Below are 27,146 nucleotides of genomic sequence, written 5' to 3'. Positions count from 1 at the left end.
GAGTAACTCAATTGAGAGGAAATATATACTTCTAGACATCGATTAAAGTATACTTAAATATATATATTAGCCCCACGATATCCTTTACCTGTTACGATCACTCCTGTTCTAATTCATCTTACTACTCCTGTACTGTATTTTTTGCAGAAGAAAGGGAAAAAAAGGATTTAAAAAAAATACGGGGAATAAAAGAAAATGCAGTTAAATCTCCCACCACCGCCACTCATTCACATTACATTTAGTGGACAACCAGCGGTGTCAACAGGTGTAGTGAATCTCGCAGCCCTGCTGGGGAGTACAGACTTTCTTCTTGTCAGACACGTCCCACCCACGGAAGGTGCAGATGTCTATGATACTTATGATGAAAATGATAGCGTAATTAATGGCAGTCAATATGATGCCGATAAAAACGAGATTAATAATAATAAGAAGAAGCATACTAATGTTAATGATAGCGATGGTGTTAACGGCAACAGCAATCCCATCGATGGGTTTGTCTCACAGCGGCGTAAACTGCAGTTGTGCGATCACGCGGGTCTCCCGCTTGGCTGTTTCGCAGTGGAGGGGGGCGGTCGCTATGAAGTTGTGCGGCGAAGTGACATTCATGTGGGAGTGGGAATTTCACTCAACACACGAGAGAAGAAGAAACGTAAGAGGAACACACGAGAAGAAGAAGGGGAAGAAGAAGAAAAACAAATAAAAGAACAGGAAGGAGAAAAAGAGGAAGAAGAGGAATATCCGTTGAGTGCGGAGGAGAAACGGAGGAAAAAGAAACGTGAGAAGCGGCGGCAGTGGGCGGAGAAGATGAAGGAGGTGGGAGCAGATCGTGGGGAAAACAGGAGTGTGCCGTTGAGATCACGAAGTGGAAATGAGAAAACAACCACAACAGTAAGAGAAGAAGAAAATGAAAAGGAAGAAGAAAAAGAAGAAGAGAGAAATATAACGGAGAAGGTGTTGTCTGAGGAAGGCGTGCAGCGGGTGTCCCTTGACACGCCTCTCACGGATAGTCCCACAGATTCCCAGCAGCCGTTGGAGCAGAGCGAACAAAAACAACAAGAAGAAGAAGAAAAAAAAGAAAAAGAAAAAGCGAAAGATGAGGGAAAAACACTATCGCGACCACCACCAACACAGGAGCCACACTCCCCATCGTTAGCAGACTCGCCTTTGCCCGTGAAGGAAGTGCGAAGGCGCCGGCGGCCGTTGAATCAGGTTAGCAGCAGTTCATCAACAGAGCGGAAACAGGTACAGTACACAAATGGGAATCAGCAAGAGGGAGAGAAGGAGCAACATAGTGGAAAGGAACCGCTGAGTGCAGAGAAGAAGCATAAGAATAATAAGAATAACAATAAAGAACACAATTCGCATGCTGAAGAGAACACTAACGTAGTGGAGAAGCATAAAGTAAACAAATCATCGAATTTGCGCAACAGTGCAGGGAGTTCTACTACAGATGATGAAACATTCATTACACGTGCGGTAAAGAACACAGCAGTTGAGAAGGGTCTTCGAGATGGTAGAAGCAGCAGTAGTAGTAGTAGTAGTAGTAGTAGTGGTAGTAAAGGAAGAAGAAGAAAAAGTAATAAAAACCACGATGACCATGACTCGCTTTTGGATGTGCTGAAGAAGAATACAACACCAACCATAACAGCAACAGCAGCAACGGGAAGAGAGAGAGAAATAACACCAATAAGGGAAGAAGGAAGGGAAGAAGAATTGTGGTCAGAGGTACCTAGTCAGCAGCGTCCTTCTGCTAATGGTTGGATGCCGTTGGAAAGCCCAGCGTTGGGATTCACCTCCGTGGATAATACGTTATCGCAGGACTTTAGTCTAGATTCTTCCTCCGCTACTTCCTCTGCAGATCAAATGTTCTAAAAGTAGTCGAATAAATTACATTAATAATTATTATAAATACATACTAAGCGTAAATCGTATATATATATATATACGTAATGTTGTGTGTGTGCGAAAAATTGATGAACGTGGAGAATGAGGTAGAGAAAAGTGAAGAAAAAAGAACACGGGTGGATGGATGGATGGTGTATATTTTTGTTGCATTTCCATTTTATAATTTCCTTTTTTCTTTTCCAAAGTAAAAGATGGACAAAAAAAAAGAACGAAGAAAAAAAAGACTATGTTTCTGCTTTTCCTTACAGTGGGATTCTGTTTTTTTTTTTTTTGGTAATGCCTATTCGATATTGTGTTTCTGTTTTCTTCAACATTCTCAACGATTAATTTTCACTTTTAGCTTTATTTTCTCTTTTTTTTTCGTTGCTGCTAAACAGTATCGTTTTATCTGCATTCATTTAATGCTTTCTTCTTCTTCTTTTGCTGCTCACGATTGAATCCCAAATCTTCTTTTCATTATTTCTTTCTTCTTCTCATCCTTCTTAAATACATACGAATCTCCTTTGCATTGGAATCACTAACTAATATTAAACCCGAGCAGGGGCAAGACACGTGGTTAACCATAAATAGATAAAATAAAAGTCGTCAGGTAACAATAGTACTAAAGCATTTTACTGACTCTATCGATCTTTATTTCTTTCTCTTTCTCACGAATACACAAATTACACGCATATACACACTGGAATACGGTTAGATAGACATGAATAACGCCCTCGATCCCGCTAAGGCACCGCAGTTCCTCGAAACGATGTTACGCCGCAACCGCATTGTACTCATTTCCGCCACATACTGCCAGTTCTGCACGAAGCTAAAGATGTTGTTGATTGAAACTCATCACCGCTTCGTCTCGCTTGAGATTGATATTATTCCAAATGGAAGAGAAGTGTTCACCGAAGTTGTGGGCCGTACTGGCGTACAAACTGTCCCACAGGTGTTTCTTGGTGGCCGCTACTTGGGTGGATACGATGAACTCGTTGCTCTCTATCGTCGCGGGGAACTTTCAGCCACGCTAGAAAAGCGATGAGAAAGAGAATAACATAACATTGGACCAATATATATATATATATATATATATATATGTGTGTAGTTGTTTTAATAGGGTTGGAACGATAGATGCTGATGATGCTGATGGTTATCTGTTTGTTTTTTTGAGTGGCAGGATTTGTCCTTGTTTATATCTTGGTGGTGGTGTCTTTTTTTTTTTCCTTTGTTTTTTTTTTTGTATACATGTATATTGTTGAGTAATGTGTGTGTTTTATTCCCTCTCCCTTTTCCTAGTGTGCCTATTTTTTTTTTTTGCCATACTTTCATAAAATGAGTTCATTATATGGCAGTAGTGATAGCTGCGCCTACGCCTCGGATTACGAGGATGAGAATGTCGTACCGCAGGGGGCCCCTGTGGCCTCTATCGACGCTTACATGGACTCTATTGAGGACTCAACATCATTCTATTATCCTGATGATACCGATGATAACAGTTATAGTGAGGAGGAAGAAGAACAACAACAACAGTGTTGCTTTGTTCTCGACACAAATACTCTTCTCGAGGCGGATCACGTTCAGTGGCAGAAGATTTTAAACGCAGCGGAGAAACACCTGGTTATTATTCCTCAGCGAGTACACAGAGAATTGTGTAATATAGATGAGGGGAAAGCAGGCGTTTCGGTAAGAAAATTACTCACATGGATTGAAAAGGCGGAAGGTGATAGCATGAAAAAATCCCAGAGTTCCACGGCTGCGAATAAAGATTATTTTCCGCGTGGATTGCGAAAGCAGACATCGAAGGAGCACTGTAAATCCGTAACTTGTGTCGCTCGCAATAATGATGATCATATTCTTTCATGTGCGTCTTATTTTCAAAGATTGAATGATAAAAATAAGCGAAAGGGCAATATGAAGGTTTACCTTGTCACGGGTGATGTTGTGTTATCACTTAAGGCACACGCAGAGGGTGTAGAAACAATTAGCGCGTTTTCTTAATAAGCGAAGACTTGTGAGATAATGCGGTGGGGTGGGGGGAGAAAAAAAGAGTAAATATAATTAACGCAATTTTAAATAAATTTCTGCTTTTTTTCATATTAAATTTTTGATTCGTGTCTTTTTGTTTTCCTCTTTAGTGTTTCGTTGTGATATTCATGATTTGTCTGTATACATTTGTTTTTTTTGTTATTTTTTTTCTTTTTGGGCTGATATGCCTTTTTTCTTCTTTTGGATGGAGTGTTCACTTGATATTGTTTCTACTGTCGATTTTATTTCTCACATCTATCTTCTCTTTCTCTTTATTGCCTCTCTCTTTTTTTTTTCGCTTGGTAGTTTCTGAAGGGAATAATTCCACTAGTATTGATAGAATCCGTATTTAAAGGTGTACAAACAGGACTGCGCGGAAACGAAAGCTTGTCTTTCTCACATTGGAAGAGACACAAGCTGAGGCCCCAGAACAGTGAAAAATTAAAGGAAAGAAAAATAAATAAAGGAAAAAAGGGAATATACCTAGTTATCCCACAGAAACACAGAAACACAAACACATATATATATATATATATATATATATATATAGAAATATGCCTCCCAAGTCCCGCAAACCCTCTAGAAAACCATCAAGCACCGCGGCTCCAACAACAACAACAACAACAACAACAAGCGATATGACGGCGCTAACTCCATATCGTGTTTCACCACGATTAGTGGAATCCCTACGCGCCTCTACGGCAGTGAACAGTCAAGCAACGTCTAATAATACACACCGTAGAACTCGCACCGCCGCCGAGAATGGAATCGGCAAAGGGAAAAGCCGCCGCTATGAAGAAGTCGTACATCCTTCAAATGTGATATCAAATGGATTGGATCATAAAGCAGGAACGAGAGGAAATGTGGGGCATGCGAGTAGTCGACATTTAGTAACGTCAGAGAATAGACATCCTATTATTATATCTCCAGTAAAGAACTTGCGGTGCTGTGATGTTTCTGAAGAGGAACTGGAAACAGGAGGAATGGTGGGTTCAAGCTTTATTCCTGGTGATATACACTGGAATGGCAGTCCTCAACAGAACTTTGATTTTAGGGATGAGACACCTTTGATAGGAATGCAAAGCGGGGGATATGTAGTAGATACGAGAAATGAAGAGGAATCGGAATCTAGCACTCCTGCGAGAGTGCGGAGCCAAGAAAATGCTTATTTAAATAGAAATAACATTCATCCACACAAAGCACATCGTGCCAAAAAAGATCATGATCATTCAAATCCGAAACGGTCCATTATAGAACATCAAAGAGGGCAAAAGCGACATCCAGTAAAGAAGGAAATTCAGAATATGGTTTTAAAGAAAATGGATGAAACCTCAAAGATGACTAGTGGCAATGGTTTCGTTCATTATGTCCCTACTACTACTAATACTAATACTACTAGTACTAGTAGTAGTAGTAATAATAATACTAGTAATAATAATAGCAATCATGGTATTTCTGCAGTTAGAGCTAATCCATTCTCTCCGTCTATGTTGCAGACGACATTATTCTCTGCTCCCTCATACTTAAATGGATTACAATCACGTGTGCGGAGTCAAGCAGGAGGTGCATCTTTTTCCTCCTCCCCCGCTGTTTCTTCTTATTATTCTAGTGGTATAAATAGTAAAGTAGCAGAAGATGCGGAATTAGTACAACGTGCCGCCCCATCGGACTCTACGCATTCGTCACGATTAGAAGAAATACGTTGGCTTGCAGAGAAACGCAATGGAAAGAAACATCGAAATAAGGAACAGCAAGTAGTAAAGCCACTATTGCCTGTTACACGAAATTATTCACGACACTTAGTAGTGGATGAATCGAATGTGAATGGTTTGTGCGTTGATAGTAATAATAATAGTAATAGTAGTGGTACTGGTGTAGTTCCTAGTACTGGTAGGAGTTGTACGAAAAGCAACAGTAAATCTGCCAGTGCTAGTGATCCCTCTGAGAGGAGTGTGGATATAATTTACTTTGTGTTTGACACCTGCAGTCTGTTGACTGCCACAGTAGACAAACTGAATGCGTTAATAAACTGCGGTAAAGTATGCCTTCCGTCGGATGTGATTAGCGAGTTAGATGGAATGAATACTTCTAAAGGGCAAAACCCAACCGAGAGAAAGTCGGAGAAACGCCGTTTTGCGGCCAGACGTGTACGTAATTGGATCATTGCGAATAGTGGTAAAGGTTCCCAAATTCGCGTTCAACGCAAGTGTGAGGTGGAGGCCCCCTACGATCGCCGATCCGAGTCGAAGGATGATTATATATTAGGATTCGCCGTGTATTTAGAACAAAGCGAGCGGCGGCGTGTGGTGTTTATAACGGAAGATAAGTTTCTGCGTGTAAAGGCGGGGGCAGAACTCACTGGAAGTGTACTTTGTTGGGAAGAAGTCGTAAAGGAATATTTAACCCCATCACTGGCTAAACCATCACGCACGCAGAAGATAAAACAAAAACAAGTGAGTCACACTAGTAATTAGTATTACTGTTTTTGTTTTGTTTTGTTTCTTTGTTTGTTTTTTTGTTATCTGTCTACAAATTCTGTTTAAACGGTTATTTTGGTAATTATACTAATGTTATCATTATAATGACCGTATAGGGAAGCATTCTCAATGGAATTCTAATTTTTTCCCCACACTCCTGAATTTGGAGTAATTCCATTACGAGTGTGTAAAGTCTTCGAATATATATAAAAGTGGTCGAAGTTTTCTTTTTTTTTTTGTTGTTGTTGTTTGTTTTTTCTTTTGTTTGCTTTTCTTTTTCATTTTTGTTTCCCCTGTAGGCATGGCTTCCGTTGGGTGGAGGAGTTGTGAGAGTGGGTTTCGTACTATTTAAAGAGTCTTGGACCTTCAAATAAAAATACAATTAAAATAAAAAATGAGACCAATGACACTTTACTGTTCCTATTCAGTTTTGTTCTCAGTGGCCTATGGAACCCCTCTTACGTATCTCCTGCTATCGCCCTCTTTCTATTTCCTCTCTCTCTCTCTCTCTATATATATATATATATATTATCTCTCTCTTTCTCTCTCACTATCTATCTGTTTATCTATACATCTATCTACATCTCCTATTTGATGTTTTATCTTTTTCGCTTCTTTACTTCTTTGCCTTCTTTACCTAATTATGTATTAACCCATTCCTGACAGGCCGCTACGTCAATGAATAGTATACTACTAGAGACGTATCATGTCCTGTGTTTGTTTGTTTGTTTGTTTTGTACTCCCTTGTACTGCACTTTATTCTGTATTTCTCTGCTGAATTACTCTTCTGTAGATAACTCCGTGTAGATCCATCTCTGGTATCACTTACTGATTATTATTATTATTATTATTTTTATTTTTTTTTTCTCCATCTCGAGGGAAAATGCTCTGGGCTTATGGTACCTTCTATTTACTCTCCGGGGAAAAGGCCAATAAGCCTGATGTTTGATCTTATCTAAAGATCGCAATCAGCCACAGAGCCACGAGTCTGTCCGTGTTATGGTTTATACCTTATTAAACAATGCCTTTACTCTGTGTAATGTATGTATGTATGTATATGTTTATTATATATTACCCGCTGGATTCCAAAAAGGAGAGAAGGTTGGAATCCCAACTCCAATACCTCTCAATCAACTTTGCAGAACATCGTTCAAGGCGAAAATGGGGTGTTTGTGTATAAGAATAAGATTTGCTGAGTGAGTGTGGTGGCTATATTAGGGTTAGGGTGGGAAAGGACAAGAGAAAAATAAAAATAAAACGATAAAAAGGGGTAAAAATAAATGAAAGAGTTCTAAGAGTCTCTCTGGGAAGATTATCAAAGACTATGGGTTTGTTTTCTTCTGTAGGAGGCAATATATTGGCAGCAAGAACAGCTTGTTGAAGGCACTTGATGGCGTCGTTTTGAAAAGCGTCTAAGCATGAAAATCTAAATAAATAAGAAAAGAAAACGATAAAAACTATCAAGTGTTGTATAGCATATACAACAAAAGAGAGTAAATAAGGTGAGTATATTGTGTATATTGTGTACCTATGGGTATGTGTATATTTTTGTGGTTCGGTATATATACTTGTTTATTTATTCATTTATTATCTGATTCACTATTGTTGTTCACTTTTCAGTTTCTCTCTTTTCGCTCTCTTTCTCTCTCTCTCTCTCAGCTAGTATTTACAGGGGACACACACAGCTCCCAATCTCCCAGTCTTTTCTACGTCAATTGCTCTGCGATCAAACAAACAAGGAAAAAAAGATTCACTTCTCCTGTTAGTGGTTTAGTGCAGGGGCAAAGGGAGAACAACGCATAAGGGATATATATATATGGGAACAGGTGTACTATATATATATAGATAGATAGATAGATAACAGAAGGAAGGAATGAAAAACCACAATCAAGGCGAAGTGAATGTGAAGCAGAAAATGCGTAGAACCGCAGAAGGCACACCGCAGACTGTTTACAACAGACCAGAAGGGGATGAGTTAATCCAACAGAAGAAAACTCTTAATGCCGCAAACCCGTTTGAATTATTATTATCACCATCATCATTAGAAACAAGAACGGCAAACCCTACTCTTACAGAAGCTCTCAGAAGTACGACCCCACCTCCACACGGTAAGGAAATAAGAAATACATACAAGGGCAGTAATAATGATAATAGGAACAATAAGAACTCCTCTTTTATGAACCCACTGCAGGCACCAGTAACTGGAATTGGGAATTACATGGATAAAAAACAAGAATCAGAACAGCAGAAGCGACAATTACCCCGTAAACCATACGATGAGGGATTTCCCTTGTACTATGCAACATATACTACACTCGATGAGAGTGATGATAGTGCTGAGGAGAGTGAAGAGGATTTAAATGATGCTTTGTCGGATAATTCTTCAGTGTTGATCACAGATACTATTACCATTGATGAAGAAGAAGAGGAGGAAGAAGAAATAAATAGGTATAAAGAGAAAAAGAATAAAAATAAGAAGAGGAATATATTGAACGGAAAGAATGATTCATTCTCTGTATATCAATACGCATTTGATACAAGTTCTCCACCAGAGCAAGGAGATCATAAATTGGAGTTTATGGATGATCTTCATTATTCCACATTGGGGGGGATTATATGCCGTCATTCCCAGCACAATAATGGAATTGTATATCCTTTCTCCCCTTTAGTTGATGGAACGCAGCGAAAGTTAAGTGCATCATCTTCACGCCGAAAAGTAAATCGTGAGGTTTCTTCATTAATGCCGTATTCTAATATGAATGGTGCAAAGCATGATATTCAGAATATTTCCACTTTTCAGATGATGAATGATGGTGGTACTAAAGTGAAACAAGAAGAAGGAGAAGGACGGAGTTATCAAGGTCAGTCTGAATATACATTGATGAATTCGCAGAGTGAGTACAAACCTCATTCCAGGGGATTGTTTGATGCCTTTTACAATGAAAACATTGGAAGCCCATATCATCTGAGGCATCACTATAATAATAATCAACAAGAAGAAGACGAAGAGGAAGAAGAAGAAGAAGAAGAAGAGGAAGAAGAAGAGGAAGAAATTGAATATGGTGGCGCACATCAAACATTCTTACTGCCCACTCTGGCGCCCATCTCATTATCGGATAATACCACAGTGACAAGCAGAAATGACTGGTTCTTGGATGTGAAGAAGAGTTTTAGACAAGTGTCATCTCCAGATTGGTCTTTTCAAGGGAATAATGATTATCTCCTCGATCAGCTTACTAGTAATAATACCAATCGTCAAGTTCCTGTAAGGTGTCATGAAGCTCAGAGTGATCAAGCACCATGGATAGAAAGGTCGGTGTATAACCACATTCAACTCCCACTTCCTTCCAGCAGAGATGGAGAGACGAATAGCAAATATGAACCATCGCGGGATTCCTCATTTGTGTCAGATAACATTATGACATTTTCACAATCAAATGAATTTCCGCATGTATTAAACACAGGGCCCAGGGCGCGAAAAACACGTGGACGGGCGAATCTCAATAGTCAAATGAGTGGATTATCGACCAGTGCGTTTTCGTTCCTTCGTGATGGGGAAAGAACAGCGGGATGGTATTAAGAAAATAATCAGGTGGTGAGAAAGAAAGAAAGAGAGAGGGGGAGGGAGAAGTGAAATAGAAAATAAAAAAAAAGAGAGAAAAGCGAAAAGTTAGATAAAATAAAAAATGACGTTTTGTTTTATATATATAACCAAAAGATCGAAAAGAAAAAAACAAAAAGAATGATGAAAGTGTCTTTTACATGTATTTATAGTTATACATTTATAATTAAATATCCTTGTTTGTATGTGTGTAAGTGTGTGTTTTCAACGTGCGATTATTATTTTTGTAGGATTTTTGAACGAAAAGTCAAAAAACGTTTTTTCTTCTTTCCTTCTTCCTTTGCTCCTTTACATAGTGCCCCTACAATTATTGTTTTTCTCTTTTTTTGTCATTTGTTTTAAAGTTTTTTTTCCGGTTTTTTTTCTTTGTACTTTTTTCCCTTTCCCTTTTCCTTGTTTGTGTCTCTGTTTAAATGGGTTTTCAGCGATTTCATACGTATCAATTTCGATGATTATGTTTTATTATTTTATTGTCATTGTTATTATTATTATTATTATTATTATTATTATTATTATTATTATTATTATTATTATTACTTTTTGTTTTCATTGGGATCAGACCCACCACTGTACCGTAACTCAGATAAGTAAACGGTAAAAATAACTGAAGAAAGGAGTACGTATTATGAAATATATACATATAAACATATATATATATGTATATATACATATATATATATGTTTTTTTTCCTTTTTCTGTGCTTTCTTATATCACTCTTTTTTTTTGTTTTTAGTTGTTCTCTCTTCCACTCAGTTTGATTTATTTATGTGTTTATTTATTTCTATCATTTTGTGGAGTTTTTTTTTCCTCTTTCCATTATCTTTTTTTACTTTTCTTTGTGTTCTTTTTTTCATTGCTCTTCTATCGTTGTTATCACCATTTTTCCTTTTCTTTTTTCTTCTATATTAATAGCTTTGCGACACGTGGGTATAGTTCCTTGCCCGCGGTGTGTGTACGGGTGGGGAAAAGTATATAGTAGAAGCAGCAGTCGCAAGAAGAAGTTATAAGAGTTATAACAAGAATAACAAATAATAATAATAATAATAATAATAATAATAATAATAATAATAATAATAATAATAATAATAATAATATCAAGAGTAACAAATAGTGACAAATAAATAACTCCAATAGAGAATAGTAAAAGTCATATTACTAGTAGTATTAGTACTAGTAATAGTAGTAGTGGGGAGACGTAGAGAGGAGGGGAAATAAAGAGAGAAAGAAAGAGTTTTAGTTCTCTATAGTATATATATATACTATATCACTCTCAATACACAGGTACATTAATTGTATAACAATAGTGTCATAACCCCTAACCCCCTCACAATGCTCCCACATCCTCCCTATCAACAACAACAACAGTACTATCAGCATCAAAAACAACAACAACAGCGACACTACTATTATCGACAATATCAACAACAGCACAATGGAGGATTAGATGAAAGTCGATGGTCTAATGCTAATGCGCCACCAGCGGCATTTATTGGAAATAAAACCCGACGAGATACGAATACTCTCTACAGAAATGCCGGACCACAGAGAACAGAATCCCCATCTTTATTATCCACATCCGCCCCAATGGTATTACCAAAACCCCCTTTACAACAACAACAACATCCACAGCAATATATACGTCCGAATATGAATGGACATAATACATCGATTGGAGTGGCTGTTGGTAATAATACGAATATTAAGATGCCGCAGATTTCCAAACACGTGGGTCCATATCAACAACACGAACAAACAGTGAATGCACTGAACAGAACACACCACCCAGGAACGCAGCAATCACGTATGACGCATAGCCTAAACAACACCAGTGATACCAGCATCCCAAATGTCTATACCAACAACACCCACAATAACAGAAACAACTATCGCCACAACCGCTCTCCTCTTTCCAGTGGCCCCAATGGTGTAAATACGCCCGGGCCCGCCCATTCGAACGTATCCCCCGTCACCGGCAGGCCCCGTGTGGCCCGCGGGCCGCAGCCCAACTCCGTAGAGCCCATCCGCCACAAGGCAAACGGCTACAGGCCGGCCGGCAATCACGTCCGGTACAGACTGCCGCACGACCCCCGGCGGGAGCGGTGGGTGGAGCAGTTGGCGTACACGCGGCCGGTGGCGTCGCCGACGCCGGAGGCGCTAAAAGGCATTGAGGCCGTCCGCCGGCGGATCTCATTAGACCGCGGGAATAATCCCAAAGGGAATAATGAGGGGAAACTCCTGCGGTGTGACACGATTAGACCGGGTGGGTTTGTGGAGCGGTTTAAGAATTTGTTTCGGTGAAGTGTGCAATGGATTGGAGTCTCGTTTTTTTTTTTCGTTGTTGTTGTTGGTGTTGTTGTTGTTGTTTGCTTGTTTTAGGTCTGTTTAGAATTCGGTGTTTATATTTCTTTATTTTCTTTTTTTTTCGTGTTTGTGTTTGTGTGTGAATGCCGTTTCTCTTACATGATAATGATATTGAAGAGTGTAACTGGCAATTTATATATAAGAAAAAGGAAAGAAATAAAGACAGAGATCGAGAGGTGAAAGAAATAAAGGAAAAGTATGTGAAATTAGTATATATAAATGCTTTTATGATCTGCAGTGGATCATTTAAGTATCCTAAAATTCTTCATGTATGGTATATGTAAAAGCAGGTCTATATATATATATATATATATATATATATATATATATATGTATGCATGTATGTATGATGAACGAGAAAAAGAAAGAAAGGAGTGAACTATTGTAGAATATCAAGGGAATAGGATTGCTCTTAATCCCATGAGAGTAAATAATAAGGCAAATCTCTGAGAGTTTTTAGTCTATTTTTTTTCTTTGCTATTCTCTTCTCTCATTTCTCATTATACATCATACATCCTCTTGCTTTAGTATTTTATTGAAGTTATTGCGTAGTGGGAGATGTACGGCACAAATTACAGACCATTATGAAGAGAAATAAGAAGACACTACTATTGCATATTGACAATCTTTATAAATATGTGAGAAAAAAATGAAAAAAAAACTATCTTCCTTTTTCCTCTGTTCTGTTTTTTTTTTATATTTTTTATTTTTTTGGATTTAATAATACCTTTCATTATTCCTTTCTTTGCTTTTTGTTCTTGTTGTTGTTGTTGTTGTTTTGACTTGTCGATGCTCTCTTCAGTAGAACGTGGAGTCCTCATATCACTGCAGAGCAGCAGGTTTCCTTTTATTGAAGAAATGCCACTGACGATACTTTATATTATTATTATTTTTTTTCCCCTAAAGCTTTTATGGCTTTTTTCTATATATATATATATATATATATATATATATATATATATGCCTATGTATGTGAATAAGTGGTGGTTGGTATTACTATTTTATTTGCTATCCAAGGTAAATATAATGATTTGCTGGCTATTTTCCATACGCACAGATAGAAACAGAGAGAAAGTGCTAGGGTAAGAATAGAAATAGGTAAAAAGGACGAGAAATGGAGATATGAGGAAAGGAGAAAAAAGGGGTAAAAGAGAACTTTATGTATGAAGAACTGTATCTCTATCTCTGTATATGTATGTGTCTGTATCTACGTATATGACGATTGGACATACTTTACTTACTCTGTTTATTTTTATCTTTCTTTTTCTCCTTTCTTCTTTTTTTTTGTTTTTCTTTTAACTATTATCAGTACTACGCGTGAACATTTACTATTTTCTATTCTCAGTGGTATCACTTTGTGGAAGATCAGTGATGACCTGTATTGTTTCTTCTTTTTTTTCTGCATGTATATTTATCCCTTTATATATATGCAAAAAAAAAATAGACTCAAGAAGTAGAAGGAACGAGAAGGAAATTATTGCTGTGATAATTGTTAAGAAGATATGCGTTTGTAAAATGCATTTGTGCAAGGGTATTATTTTTGGTTTTGTTTTGTTTTTTGCTATGTATATATATATATATATATATATACATATATTTATTTATTTATTATTAGTACTATTATTATTATTATTATTATTATTATTATTATTATTATTATGCATATTTCGTCTCTTTCAAGCTGATTGGGCGACCCTTATTTGGATAAATTTTGATTTGGTTTTTTTTTGCTTTCTATCCTCCCTATATTGACTCCTCTCATCTTTTTTTTTTTGTCTTCCTGCCAATATATATATATATATTCTCTGTGCATACATATTGTATTGTAATATAACTGTATGGTTGCAGTTATGATGTGTTTTGCCTTTTCGTTTTTTATTTGGATATAAAAATAATATATATTCCTTATCAAACTGTTTCCATTAGACTATCCTTTTCTCTATTCTCATTGTTGAGATTTAAGTGATAATCTTTTCTTTTCTTTTCTCGCATTGTATCGCTTAATAACTGGACACACAGAAGTGAAGGTAGGACCAACAGCCCCTCTCTTCCTTTCTACTATAAAAAAAGTGCATTAGTACCGAGAGTAAGGTAGATAACTTTAGAAATAATAAAAAACAAACGAAATAAAGTAGATATTGTTATTTCTTTCTTTTATTCCTCATTTACATCACGGCCACCTCTTTACATTTAGTGAAAGAAAGAGTGGAGTGATATCAGTAGTACTATTAAAAATACTACTACTACTACTACTACTACTACTACTACTACTACTACTACTACTACTACTAATAATAATAATAATAATAATAATAATAATAATAATAATAATAATAATAATAATAATAATAATAATAATAATAATAGTACCAGTAATAAAAAGGGGGAAGAAGGACTAGGGACGTTACAGTCAGGCCTTTGACTCTCTGTACTGAGAAATACTAATCCAATTATTTATTAGTATTATCATTATCATTGATAATATTATTTGTATTTACTAGTGTAATTATTCCAGGTTAACACGGAATGAACCTCTACACCACGGAAGATCCGTTTGCCTTTGGCTATGGCAATGGCTACGGCATGTTGGCAGATGTTGAAGCCATAGACACGGCTCTGTCTGTACCAAGCAAAGCAAACAATGTTAATAAGAATAATAATAAAAATAACAAAGTTAAAGATATTATTGATAAACTCAATAATACTGATAACAATAATAAGATGCTGTCAGAGAATGATACCCGCAGAGCCCCAACCACGACAGTGAGAAGAGGCAGTGATAACCCCACAATCACAACCACAACCACCAACCCCACTAGTGGCGTTAATGCAAATAACTCAACTAAACCAGCAAATCTGCATATTCAACAATTACAACAACAACAACAAAAATTACAGCAGTATGCGGGAAGTAGAAACCCCTCTACTGATAATACAACGGGAAACACACGGAATGGAATCGCTAACGGCATCAAACCAGTTCAACCGTATACATTGAAGAATGATGCCGCAGCGGGAAATGCGAATAAGACATTTCCAACACTGGACGGAACGCCGCAGGGGAGACGTGTGACAGTACGCAAAGTACCGCCACTCCCTTCAGATATTCTAAAACAAACACAAATACAACAACAGCCATTACAACAACAGAGACAATTACCCACCACGGTACGTGGAAAAAGGCCCGAGGAGGGTAAAAGAGAAGGGGCATTGGCGATAGATCGAGTGAGAGGAACAACGATGAATGCTGGCAGTACGGCAGCTCCGAGAAGTATTGAAAAAGTACTGCAAACCGCCAAGACAGCACCTGCCGCCAATCCAATTTTGCCCACAAACAGAGAAATCCCACGACAAGCGAATGGAAGTGTTCAACTGCAGGAGCGCGTCGGTAATGGCATTCATCATTATCATCATGTGGATGCCAAGCAGCAGGCGGCAAAGCGAGATGCCTGGGAAGGGCAGCAAAAAGAGAAGAATAAGGAGATTGTAACCCAAACGGTTAATGGGGGGAATAGAAACGATGTACATAACCTTCATCCCGTAAAACGTAATGAGACGAATGCCACACATAACGTTTCTGTCCCCGCAGAGAATGGGGAATCCAAGGTGTCTGAAGAAAAGAATCATCCTCAAGGTAAAGGTAAAAATGAGGGTGATACTAGTATGTCTCTGAATGATTCTCAGTTGTGGGAGTGTATTATGGGGCGATACGGCGATGCAACACCTGTTGATAGATCTTCGCAGGAAACAACTACAATTAAATCCCCACCAGAGAGTGCAGAAAAACAAAAACAACAAAAACAAGCCCAGCATGATGATGAGGTTGTATCGTTCAGTCCCTCTGTCTCTGTACAGACAATTCCCCAAGCCCCGCCGAAGCACATACATGATAAAAACCGGGCAGAATTAGAGGCATGGGCCGCCACTCCCATTCTTATGACGCGTTATGCCCAATATATGCTACAACAACAAACAAAACAACATGCTGCAGTAGCGGCAACAGTAAGTTATGAGTGCGCAGGCGAGTTAATGACGTTGAATGGCGAAGTACATAACGTGGTGGATCAACTGGTCTATCGTGATCGGCCCCGACAACTGCAGTACCCGGCGGTAATGCCGCTTGTCATTGAGGCCCAAAAAAGAAGAAGACGCCCCCGCACGCCGCGTAGTTTTTACGGAGTTGCCGGTAAACGTGTGGGGCCGGATTGGTTCCGCAGTGCACTGGAGAATGTGGTGGTTGTGCCGAGCCCGGACCTGCGGCCCCTGGAGGCAGAGGAGGCGCAGGAGAAACTGCGACGCGGCGGTAGACGGTAAACATATTCAATATATATATATATATATATATATATATATTTTTTTTTGTTTATTTATAGTACTTATTTACTTATTTATATATATATGTGTGTGTGCAGGGTTAAGAAAGAGGATTGGAAGAGGAAACCCTTTGTGTGTGTATGTGTCGTTGGAGTCTTTTTGAAGTTTCTCTGTTAGGACTCATCGGAGTAATTATGGCGGAGAGTCCACTCCATCTATCTTGTTGTTGTGGTCGTTGTTCTTATTTTCGCTTCCTCTCTTTGATTTTATATTTCTCTGTTTGTTTCTTTGTTTTTGTTTTGTTTTACTTTGGGTGTAAATCAGCTACTATTGATGCTATTTTAACTCCTAGTCATTCATTCATTCACTCACATGTTCTTCTTCCATATCCACCTTGTGACCCATTGGCCGGTGTTGTTATTATTTCTTATATCTTATATCTTTTTGTTTGTTTGGTTGGTTAGTCGGTTTTTCTCTTTTCTTCATTCTTACCTCTCCATTAGAAATAAACAGTGAGAAAATAAATAAAAAGGAGAAATTGTATGTGTATGAACTTGGAGAGGAAATCAGTCGATGGTTTTCGAGTCTCTGGATATATATATATATATATATATATATATATATGGTGGTAGGGGAAATTATTGTCGATCAATGATAGTCATTCTTCCTTTTTCCTTTCTTTTTGTTTTTTACTTTTATGTGTTATTGATGATGGCGGTGAATGTTATTAATAATCTGAGGGATGGAAAAGGAATTAGGGAAAAGTAATACAATCAAGTGTAATTGTTTATATTTTTCATCTTAAGTATGTGCATATACTTATATATATATATATATATATCTGGGTTTCTGTTGGGAAGGAAGTGAATATGGGGAAACAGAGGAATGATTATTTTTCTTCCAGGTATCTTCTTTTGATTTCCTCTCTTCGTATACTGTCGTTTACCCACCAAACCCACGTTATTTATATCTCTTTTTCATGTGTCTATAACCCATTGTGCTTGGGCAGTAAAGTGTTGTCGTGAAAAAAAAAGGGTGAAAGTAAAGGAGAGAGACAGTGATAAGGGTAAATCTCCCTATCGCGGCACTGTATCTTTTGTTCTGACCTCGGGGGCACTACTAGTGTCATTTTTGTAGGATTCTAGAGTATTTTTTTTTTTTTGTGTGTGTGTGTCTGTGTTTGTTTATTATCTTTATTTCTCACCTCATTTTTTTTTTGTGTTTTTTTTTTTCGTTAAAGAAGAACGAAAAGAAAGAACACAGCGGGTCTACTTTGTCGTTGGCCTCACCCCTAATAACAAAGGGAAGCGTTTAGGAGGAAAAAAGAAAAACAAAAAAAAACACATCACGGGAAAAGATTAAAGAGAGGTTTTGGGATTGTATAGTACAAACACCTGAGAAGAAGTGAAGGAACTAATACTATTATTATTATTATTATTATTATTATTATTATTATTATTATTATCATTATTATTATTAAGAAAAGAGAAAAAAAAAGGCAGTCAATGTATCAAAACAACTTTTGGCCATCCTCAAACACATATAGCAACGGTGGTTCTCAGCCCTATCAACCCCAGTATTATCAGCGATCAGCCGTATTACCATCACTCCACGGAGTTGCTTCTCATAGTCGTGGCGGTTGTAATAATCATAATAATATGCAAAATAGTAATTATCCAGGGAACTACGGTGGTGTCTTGCCCATGTGGCGTTATGCACCCGTCTTACATCTTCGTGTAAATAATGGAGAGAGGATGCAGGAATCTGGTGCACATCGACGATGGTATGAAGACTCTCTCTCAAATCTCAAGCGTGTGGGAAGTCCAGACTGGTCACAACTACACATATGGGATGGGATAAGAAATGGAAGCAAAGATCACTATGTGACAGATGTTGGCCAGGAGGAACTGTATGATGAACAGAATGAGCAGGATGGTTTATGTTTTACGGCGTTTCCAGCCGTTACGGGTGACGGTCATTATACAGGTGGGGAAATGGAAGAGATGGGCATAGGAGGAGGCGGAGGCACTGATGATGTGGAACGACAACATAGTGTATTTCAGGCAAACTCCATGTATACGATTGGTGAGGCTCGAATGGAGTATTCCTATTGTCCGCGGCAAGTGGGGGGTGTGGACGAGGATAGAGAGTATGGGGAACCTGCAAGCTCTGCGGTATATCATCGAAGGCATATGAGAATGAGTATTGTACCACGAGCCTTGGATGCTATTCTTTTATCTGAAGAAGACGAAGAAGAGGAGGAAGAGGAAGACGAGGAAGAAGAAGAATATGAGGAAGAAGAAGAAGAGGAAGATGATGATGATGCTTTTCTTCGGCGGCAACGTGCTATGGAGACTGTCAAGTATAGTGTACTTCGTGCGAATCATAATGATCGTAGAAGCGTGGTAGACGATGGAAGGTATCTTAGTCGTATTCAACTTATTCCTCATACGAATGATAGTCAGGCTAATTATTATAATGAGAATGACTCTGATGATAACTCCTTTTTAGGAGGAGGCTACAATTACGCTGGTGGTGATTCTGCTTCCAATACCACTAATTCATCTCCAGAGCTTGCCCCACCACCACCGCCACTATCATTCATGGCTCCTAATATAAATAATAATAATAATAATGATAATAATAATAATAATAATAATACCCATAGTGCTACTGCTTGCCATGATGGTGTGGCCACTGATTCGCATATGCAACGCTCACCATGGCAGCGAACGGGTGGTTCTGTCTACCGGTTTGACTCCGTCCACTCATTCAGTATGTCAACAGGGGCAGCATTTCAGCCACCCCGATCCATTCCCAATCGAAGATCCGATGATCGGATCGATAATAGCAATAATAATAATAATAATAATAATAATAATAATAATAATTGTCCTCGAATCCAAGGGGCGAAAGTTCCCTCCGCCGAATCCTTCCAACCAACAGCACATGTACCACAACGACCACAACAAGTGTCCGATCCAAAGAAGCCATCCACTATCACATCTACGCCAACTAATTTAGAAGCCGAACGATCAAGTGGACCAAAACAATTGGAAACCCCGCCCCCGAAAGGGGAGAAACTTCAACAGGTAACAGCAATGGTAAAGACATTAAATGCCACAGCAAAGAGTGCACATCATCAGCTGCCGAATTTTGTTAGGAAAGGACGGGAGAGTATCGGTAAATTTGGCAAAAAGGCACGTAAACACATTTTACTTGCCGTCTCCGAGGCACAGGATGACTCTACGCAAGTTAGACAAAACCTTTCTTCGGAGTCGAATAATATGAGTGGGCAAAGGGATATGAACACGAGTGGGAATAAACAAGATACAACTAACGGGATGAATAGAGAACTCCCAGAGGGAGCGCTGCATAGCACGTTGATGTATACACCACAACCCCCACGTGGAACATCAGCCACAAAACAGGAACAAAAGGCAAAGACATCAAATCCGAAGAAACAGAAACCAATAGAGGAGGAAAGAGAACAGGAAACGAATGCACTGCGGAGGCCAAAGCCAATAGAACAAAATAGACTTAAGCAACAGAAGGCAGCGCAGAAGGAGATATATGAAAAGGAAGATCCCTCATCGCTGAACTCTTCCTCGAATACTGGAGAACGGCATGTATCCCCGCCTCCACCATTGACAAATGTAGAGAAACACAGAATGAATGATGCAAAAAAGGGGCCCATGACGCAGAGGCGTGATGAATTGAAGGATCAAAAAAATGGAGTTTCCGTTGAAAAGGGCGATCGCTCAGGTGAAACGAAAAAAGACGACGGACCTTTATTACCACCAGTAAACGGGGGTGGCAACAGTATGTTCCCAATTTGGCGTACACAAACAAGAAGAGATTCGTTTGCCAAATTGCCATTAGACTATCAATTTTAGTGAATAAAATCGAAGTCTTTTCTTTTTTTTCCCTTGTTGTTGTTCTCTTTATTTTATTTTCTGTAGGGTTAAATACGATTCATTCCTCCTTGTTGGGTGTCTCGTAATTCGATCTATTGTTATCGATCATACAATAAATACATTTTGTGAAACAGAAAAGGAATATTCAGTGTCTTTGTTACCAGTAAGGGATAAGTATAAAGGTTCACATCCCTCATATTGCAAAGGGTGTCCAAAATCTCTTTCATGTCTAACCTATATTAAAATTGTGGATGGGCTAGGTTTTATTATTGCCCTTTTCTCGTTTTTCTTTAATGATGTTTTTTTTTTTTGGTTTTTGAGATTCTTACTAAGATTATATTTCTCTCTGAAGTGTTTACTTTTTTTTCTATTTCTTTCTTGTATGCCTCTATCATTACCGAGGTGCATGTCGTAGTAGTTTTTTTTCTGATTCAGCTGTGCATATTTATGTCAATTCTTTGTGTATCTAACTGTTTCTCAGCCACTGCGAGTCATTGTTTTTTTTGTTTTTTATGACTATTGTGGTCGGTGTTGATTTTTTTTTTCTTTTTCACTCTTTTTGCTGTTTTTCCATTTTGTACTGCACCGATTGCAATTTCACTTCTTTTTTTTTTCGTTTGTTTGTTTGTAGGGGTGTGTGTTCTTTTGTTTTTAGTGATCCTCCAAGCGATTGGAGTGTTTTTTTTTTTCTTTTTTTTTTTTTTTCTTTCTTTTTCTTTCTTTCTTCTTTCCTTCTTCTTTTGTTTGGTGTGTAATTTTCTTGATGAGGCAAAGCGAAAACAGAAAAGAACTGCTCAGTGGTATTAGTTTTTTCTCGAATGCTTTATTTGCTTTTGTTCGTTTGTTTTTTGGTTTTCTTCCCCTTTCTCTGTACCTCTCAGAAATGTGTGTCAATGAGAAGAAGAGCCGTGATAACTCACTTTAGCCATGATATTTACCCCTTTGACATCCCTCTCTCTCTGAAAGGCATTTAATTATATAGGATTACACAAGTCTATTTATGTGCCTAAATATGTAGGCACGCCCCTTTATTACTTTGCATGTGTATGTGTGTGTATCTGACTGTCTAATTCTGGCTGTTGTTGTATATTTCTCTTTTATTTTATTTTTTTGTTTGTTGTTTTACTATTATTGTTGTTGTTATCATTGTTGTTATTATTATTATCTGGGGTATCACCTTTAACCCACTTCTATTTCCCCATGTGTGTTTTCATGAGTGAGTAAATCTGTATGTGTGTTTTACCCATGATAAAAATCTCAAGATGACGTTAAGGAATAATACAAAAAAAAATGAAGAGATGTGCGTAGAGATGTAGTACATTAAATGGTGTACATTTCATGGCATAAGGTAATTTTCTCTTTAACTGATGTTTTTCGTCCTTTTTTTCGTCCATCACTATATATATATATATGGACCATATGCTACAGTAGGTATATCGCTCTTTCTTTTTCCATTTCCTGTTTCTATCTGTTTGTTTTTTTCTTTTTTTTTCGTTTTCCTATGTTTCGCGTTGAGAGAAGAAGGTGACACGTGTCGGTCCAATGAGCGTGTGGAAGTAAAAAAAACAAAAAGGGTGAATAAGAGAAAGAGAGTAACCAATACGTGATGAATAGGGAATTCCGCGTGAAACTCAACGTACACACCACCAGTAGAAGAGGGTGAGTACGTCGTTTTCCCCCTTCTTTCCATTTCTGTTCTTTAATATGATGATTGTTTTTCCTTTTTACTTTATCTTTTTTTTGATTTAATTAGCCGAATTTTATGCCTTTCTGTATGCGGATGCATATACGATTGATCTCTCTCTCTCCATATATATATATATGGTTTTTGTATGTGTCTAGTTGTTGTATCACTTCATTATTCGCTTCAATATAAATATTTATGTCTGTTCTCTTTTTCCCTTTTTTTTCTCTTTTCTTTCCCTCATTATGGGTTAATCCTTATATATGTATAGCTGGAAATCAAAAATATAATACAGGAAAAAAAAGGTATATCCCTGACAAGGCCAAAAAGGGGGAGAGGGAGAGAGAGGTGGGGATCAAGGGCATCTATTAGGGATAGTTCCCCAGAACAAACAAGAGAAGAATAGAACAAGAAAAATAAGAAGAAATAAACAAGAAAAAAGGAGGAACAGTAGTGTATATGGCTGATCAAAATACATTTCCCACACCAAGTGTTCCAACATCGCCATTACCATCATCTAAGAGTGCTGCGGTGTTTCCAAAGAAAAACAAATCTCTACAACCCACAGCAACAGCAACGAAAAAACTCACCTTTGAGGATGGACTCCTCTGCGTAGACTTTCTTCCTCATTTTAACATGTTAGCAATTGGCTACACTAAAGTGGTTCGTGTGGTGGAAGTTGTACAAACAACACGTCCCTTTACTAATAATAATAATAATAATAATAATAATAATAATAATAATAATAATAATAATAATAATAATAATAATAATAATAATAATAATAATAATTCAGCTGAAGAAAACACTACACCACCATTATTGCGTACACCCGTTTCCTTTGCCCTGCGATCATGCGGCATGTTTGGAAATGTCGCCAAGGTGGAATCCCTTGCGTGGTACCCCAGCAGTACTGAGGCGGTACTCGCTATTGTGCAATTAGGCCGCAATATCACTGTTCTCTTTGACACTCTAGTGGAAAAGGATAAAAAGTACATGACTCAACAGTGGATCCATAACGCACGGGCGCGTTGTCTTTCATCCTCCACAACGGCAGGAAGTGGATCATTATTTACGGCTGTTGTTGGGGCGGCGTCTATGCCATCCACACCCTTCTTTGCATCCACCAATACAAATACCACAAATACAAATACAAGGGGATTTGTACAACGAGCTGTGGGGCCGTGTAGTATGGTGGAAGTTGTGATAGATACCGGACATCTGCGGGTGGAGCGGATTGCGTGGGATCCACATAACCCGTACACACTCGCCCTTACCTCTAACGCCACACACTTTGAACTCTGGAATATTCCCGTTATTGAGAATAAGGTGTATCCACCGCAACTGCGACTTCGACCTCCGGCCCATGATGAGCATTCTATAACGCGTGGAATCGCCTTTTCACCGTCGGATCCAAATCTCATTATTGTTGCGGTTGAGGTGGCGAATGCTGGGAAAGTGATTGTCTATGATAGACGACATGTAGAAGTTCCACGGAGTGTAGATATGACAGGACCATGTCTCGCAGTGGCGTTTCACCCAACCTTTTGTGATCTCCTTGCGGTGTGTTATCGAAAAGCTAAGACAAAGACTGATTCCCGTGTGCAATTCTTTCGTGTCTTTGGTGAAGTAAGTTTAGGGGTACAGAGAGAATATGTGAGTATTAACGGCAACAATAATAACAATAACAATACTAGTAGCATTAGTGGTGGTAATAATACACTTTTCGCATATATTAATGCTTTACCTGTGGTGAAGCAAGAAATACTACCTGATATTGACAGTGTGGATTCGCTTAATCGTTTACGTTGGCGACCTTGTGGAAATACACAAACAGCAGTAGCATTAAAAATAGGCGGTGAAAGTTCTGTTGATACTAGTGATATCAAAATTGATGCCATTTCATCACAGTTGTGGTTTGCTACAGCAGCCCCTAATGGACAGGAAATTAGTGTTTGGGATGCTGTAAATGGATTTACTCCCATTTTCTCTGTTAAGAGAGCTCACAATGGGCGGAAACCAGATCAGCGGGAACGTACATTACAGGAACCTACTGATTGTGTTTGGGTAAACCCATTAACCCTTGTTTCTGTTTTTAAGGATGGTGATATTCTACTTACCTCATTACTGGATGAATCTACTACAAGCAAGGATACCCTCTTTCGCCGTCCTGTGAGCAGTATTGCAAACACTGATAATAATAATAATAATAATAATAATAATAATAATAATAATAATAATAATAACACGGTGACAAAGGATGAGTCCGATGTGTTTGGTCTTGGAGCCATCTTACCAACAGCAGCGGTTGTGTCAGACTTCTTTGGTCGTAGTTTTGTTATTCGCAACACAACCTCACTTCTGCGAGAGTATTACACAAAGATCATAAATGCCGAGAAACAGGAGATGTTAGAGCAGATGGCAATAGGCGAAAACAACACTTCTCCATCTACTGCTGTGATGGCCTCATCCATAGGCTCTAGAAACCTCCGTGACCCTGTCAGAGCTACACCTAGCGATGGATTAATGTTTGACAAACACCAATCACCGCTTCTGCAAGTCACATTACTACAAACTTCACCGCAGAGTACACCCTTTCATAAGTCAACTGCAAGTCCAACATCGGTGATTTCTGCTTCTGCTATGGCTGTTCCCTCAGCTCTTCCTCCGTCAAGTAGTACGACTTGTGGTAAACGATTTGAATTGCTATTTCCCTTGTTGCTTTCTCTCGTCTCACCACTACCAACGACTGGTATGGCGTCTGAAGAACTCGCAAGAAATGAGGAAAGTACAAGTAAACATATAGAGGGAGTGGCTCAACAACAACAACAACAACAACAACAACAGCAGCAAGAGGAACGATCTGTTGAAGCTTCTGGAGTCGCCGCTTCTTATGCGATTGCGGTTGAACGGCATTCGCGTGACTTTAGAGGCGGTTCCGATGTGCAGAGTGAATCAAGTCTTGAGGAAAAGCCGTGGGCAATATTAAAGCGACGCCCTGAGGCCACACCCGCCACAACATATATTAGGGCGTACTCGGCACCAGCGGATGTGAACTTTATAGAACGCCCTGATGTCCTGCGTCTTGTCTCTCCCCATAGTGATAGTAGAAGACTTCATAGTCCTAGTTCATTAACGCTATCAGATGATGCGTTAAGGCAGAAGGCACCCTATACAACTATGACAGGAAGAAAAGATCCCAGTGTATCCTCTTCTTTGAATGACTTGCAGGTGAAAAATAATGTTGATGTTGTAAAAAGAGACACTGCAGCAAAGGCTTCTCTATTGTTGGGATCTAAATCACGTGTTAGTCCAGAAATAGAGCGTTTTGTTCTCTCAGATGAAGTATGTGGATGGGCTTATGTAGAACGATCATCAGAACATGAAACATTAGCGTGTTACGCAATGGGGTGGGAAGTAGGGTATGAAATAGCACGTCATATGAGAGCTGCACGTCATACATCTAATACTTCTCTTGTTGAAAAGCTAACAGTAATACAAACGCATAAAATAGATAAATATTTTGCAAAAATGATGTTGCATAATGCAAGGGTCTGTAAAAGACGTGAACGAGAGGTACAAAGGGAAAAAACTATTAACTCTATTAACGAGAATCGAAGTTCCTGTGGTAGTAAGAGAAGATATCATAATGGAAATGAGATGGGTTCAGTTGATCCTCGTGGACATTTATGGTCGGCAGCAGCACAAGCCTTTCGAAGCCATAATGTTCCATTTATCACATCAATTGTTCGTAGTCAGTTGGATTATGCATCTCTTGTGGGTGATGTACAATACAGTGCCGTATTATTTCTTTTATTTTGTTTATGGTGGAAACAACGACATGTAGGTATGTACCATTACCCATGTCCGTTACTTTCAGAATGTCAAGGTCTTCCGAACAATAGTGGTAATACTAGTAGCGATAATGATAATAATAATAATAATAATAATAATAATAATAATAATAATAATAATAATAATAATGATAATAATAATAATAATAATAATAATAATAATAATTGGACTAGTAATGGTTCTTGTGATAGTGGCAGTTGTAATAGTAGTGGCAATAACAAGAAGAATATAAAAAATCATCATAATGAGGATAAAAAGAAAGTAGAAAAGGGTTCTGGAAAAGCGGTTGAATGTACACCACGTCAGTGGAGATTTCGTGCACGTCAATGGTTAGAACAGTATGTATCTCGATTATACGTGAGAAAACTATATGTTCCACTAAATGAACTACTACTTATTATTCCTGATGTGATGGAAGAGTCTAATCCAGGGTTACCACGCGCCGATGATATTGCACAAAAACTATTCACTTGTATTTACTGTGGTATATGCCAAAAGGCAGAACTAGTACCACGACTTCCAAAAGACAATCTATCTACGACTTCGCATACCTTGCCTCCTATGTTATTAAGTAACGTGAAAGATGAGGATGAGGATATGCGTAGAAGTGCTGTTGATGAATCAAGTGGTTCATTTGGTGGCGATTCCTTTTCCTCTTCTTCTTCTTTTTCCTCTGTTTCCTCATGTGATTGCAGGTCAATGGCGGTGGGAACTCCCATTGAGAGTACTATGATGGATAAGGAGGAAAGAGAAAAAGGCCCTGTTACTGCTGCTGTTGTTGGGGATGTTCCCCCACGTAATGCCCGTTGTAGTCGCTGTCACTCTAGCTCTCTTATGACGTGTGTGATTTGCGAGGAAGTGGTAGAGGGAATGTATCTCTGGCTGCGTTCCTGTGGACACGGTGGACACGTTCATCATATTAAGGAATGGCTGCAGGTATCGAATGAGTGTCCACGCTGCGGAATACCAATCCTCTTTTCAGAAGACACAAGTAGATGAAACT

The 27,146-nt window shown here is 38.4% G+C and overlaps 10 protein-coding genes across 10 annotated transcripts; all 10 read left to right on the top strand.

Annotated features, from left to right (window-relative positions):
- Positions 1-195: 195 nt before the first annotated feature.
- LSM04_001335 (uncharacterized protein) lies at positions 196-1,872 on the top strand (the record flags this gene model as incomplete). The annotated part of the gene is made up of 1 exon (XM_067336776.1): positions 196-1,872. The coding sequence occupies one exon, from the start codon at positions 196-198 to the stop codon at positions 1,870-1,872; it is 1,677 nt and encodes a 558-aa protein (XP_067194690.1).
- A 733-nt stretch (positions 1,873-2,605) lies between these two features.
- On the top strand, positions 2,606-2,929 carry LSM04_002504 (Glutaredoxin; the record flags this gene model as incomplete). The annotated part of the gene is made up of 1 exon (XM_067336764.1): positions 2,606-2,929. One exon carries the CDS (start codon positions 2,606-2,608, stop codon positions 2,927-2,929), a length of 324 nt encoding a protein of 107 aa, XP_067194705.1.
- Positions 2,930-3,219: 290 nt separating this feature from the next.
- Positions 3,220-3,885, top strand: LSM04_005964 (PIN domain; the record flags this gene model as incomplete). The annotated part of the gene is made up of 1 exon (XM_067336753.1): positions 3,220-3,885. The coding sequence occupies one exon, from the start codon at positions 3,220-3,222 to the stop codon at positions 3,883-3,885; it is 666 nt and encodes a 221-aa protein (XP_067194762.1).
- Positions 3,886-4,466: 581 nt separating this feature from the next.
- Positions 4,467-6,386, top strand: LSM04_003193 (PIN domain; the record flags this gene model as incomplete). Its single annotated transcript, XM_067336742.1, has 1 exon — positions 4,467-6,386. The coding sequence occupies one exon, from the start codon at positions 4,467-4,469 to the stop codon at positions 6,384-6,386; it is 1,920 nt and encodes a 639-aa protein (XP_067194714.1).
- A 1,876-nt stretch (positions 6,387-8,262) lies between these two features.
- Positions 8,263-9,969, top strand: LSM04_003167 (uncharacterized protein; the record flags this gene model as incomplete). Its single annotated transcript, XM_067336731.1, has 1 exon — positions 8,263-9,969. One exon carries the CDS (start codon positions 8,263-8,265, stop codon positions 9,967-9,969), a length of 1,707 nt encoding a protein of 568 aa, XP_067194713.1.
- A 1,372-nt stretch (positions 9,970-11,341) lies between these two features.
- On the top strand, positions 11,342-12,310 carry LSM04_000413 (uncharacterized protein; the record flags this gene model as incomplete). Its single annotated transcript, XM_067336720.1, has 1 exon — positions 11,342-12,310. The coding sequence occupies one exon, from the start codon at positions 11,342-11,344 to the stop codon at positions 12,308-12,310; it is 969 nt and encodes a 322-aa protein (XP_067194677.1).
- Positions 12,311-14,211: 1,901 nt separating this feature from the next.
- On the top strand, positions 14,212-14,795 carry LSM04_007424 (uncharacterized protein; the record flags this gene model as incomplete). Its single annotated transcript, XM_067336709.1, has 2 exons — positions 14,212-14,220; positions 14,574-14,795. 2 exons carry the CDS (start codon positions 14,212-14,214, stop codon positions 14,793-14,795), a joined length of 231 nt encoding a protein of 76 aa, XP_067194785.1.
- Positions 14,796-14,899: 104 nt separating this feature from the next.
- Positions 14,900-16,687, top strand: LSM04_008556 (uncharacterized protein; the record flags this gene model as incomplete). The annotated part of the gene is made up of 1 exon (XM_067336698.1): positions 14,900-16,687. One exon carries the CDS (start codon positions 14,900-14,902, stop codon positions 16,685-16,687), a length of 1,788 nt encoding a protein of 595 aa, XP_067194801.1.
- Positions 16,688-18,192: 1,505 nt separating this feature from the next.
- On the top strand, positions 18,193-20,583 carry LSM04_006333 (uncharacterized protein; the record flags this gene model as incomplete). Its single annotated transcript, XM_067336687.1, has 1 exon — positions 18,193-20,583. The coding sequence occupies one exon, from the start codon at positions 18,193-18,195 to the stop codon at positions 20,581-20,583; it is 2,391 nt and encodes a 796-aa protein (XP_067194768.1).
- Positions 20,584-22,747: 2,164 nt separating this feature from the next.
- On the top strand, positions 22,748-27,142 carry LSM04_009749 (uncharacterized protein; the record flags this gene model as incomplete). Its single annotated transcript, XM_067336676.1, has 1 exon — positions 22,748-27,142. The coding sequence occupies one exon, from the start codon at positions 22,748-22,750 to the stop codon at positions 27,140-27,142; it is 4,395 nt and encodes a 1,464-aa protein (XP_067194818.1).
- Positions 27,143-27,146: the final 4 nt, after the last annotated feature.

This window comes from Trypanosoma melophagium, assembly GCF_022059095.1.
Source record: "Trypanosoma melophagium isolate St. Kilda chromosome Unknown ctg10segment3, whole genome shotgun sequence".
Taxonomy (NCBI): domain Eukaryota; phylum Euglenozoa; class Kinetoplastea; order Trypanosomatida; family Trypanosomatidae; genus Trypanosoma; species Trypanosoma melophagium.
The sequence above is the reverse complement of the archived record's forward strand: the minus strand, read 5'-3'. Positions and strand labels throughout refer to the sequence as shown.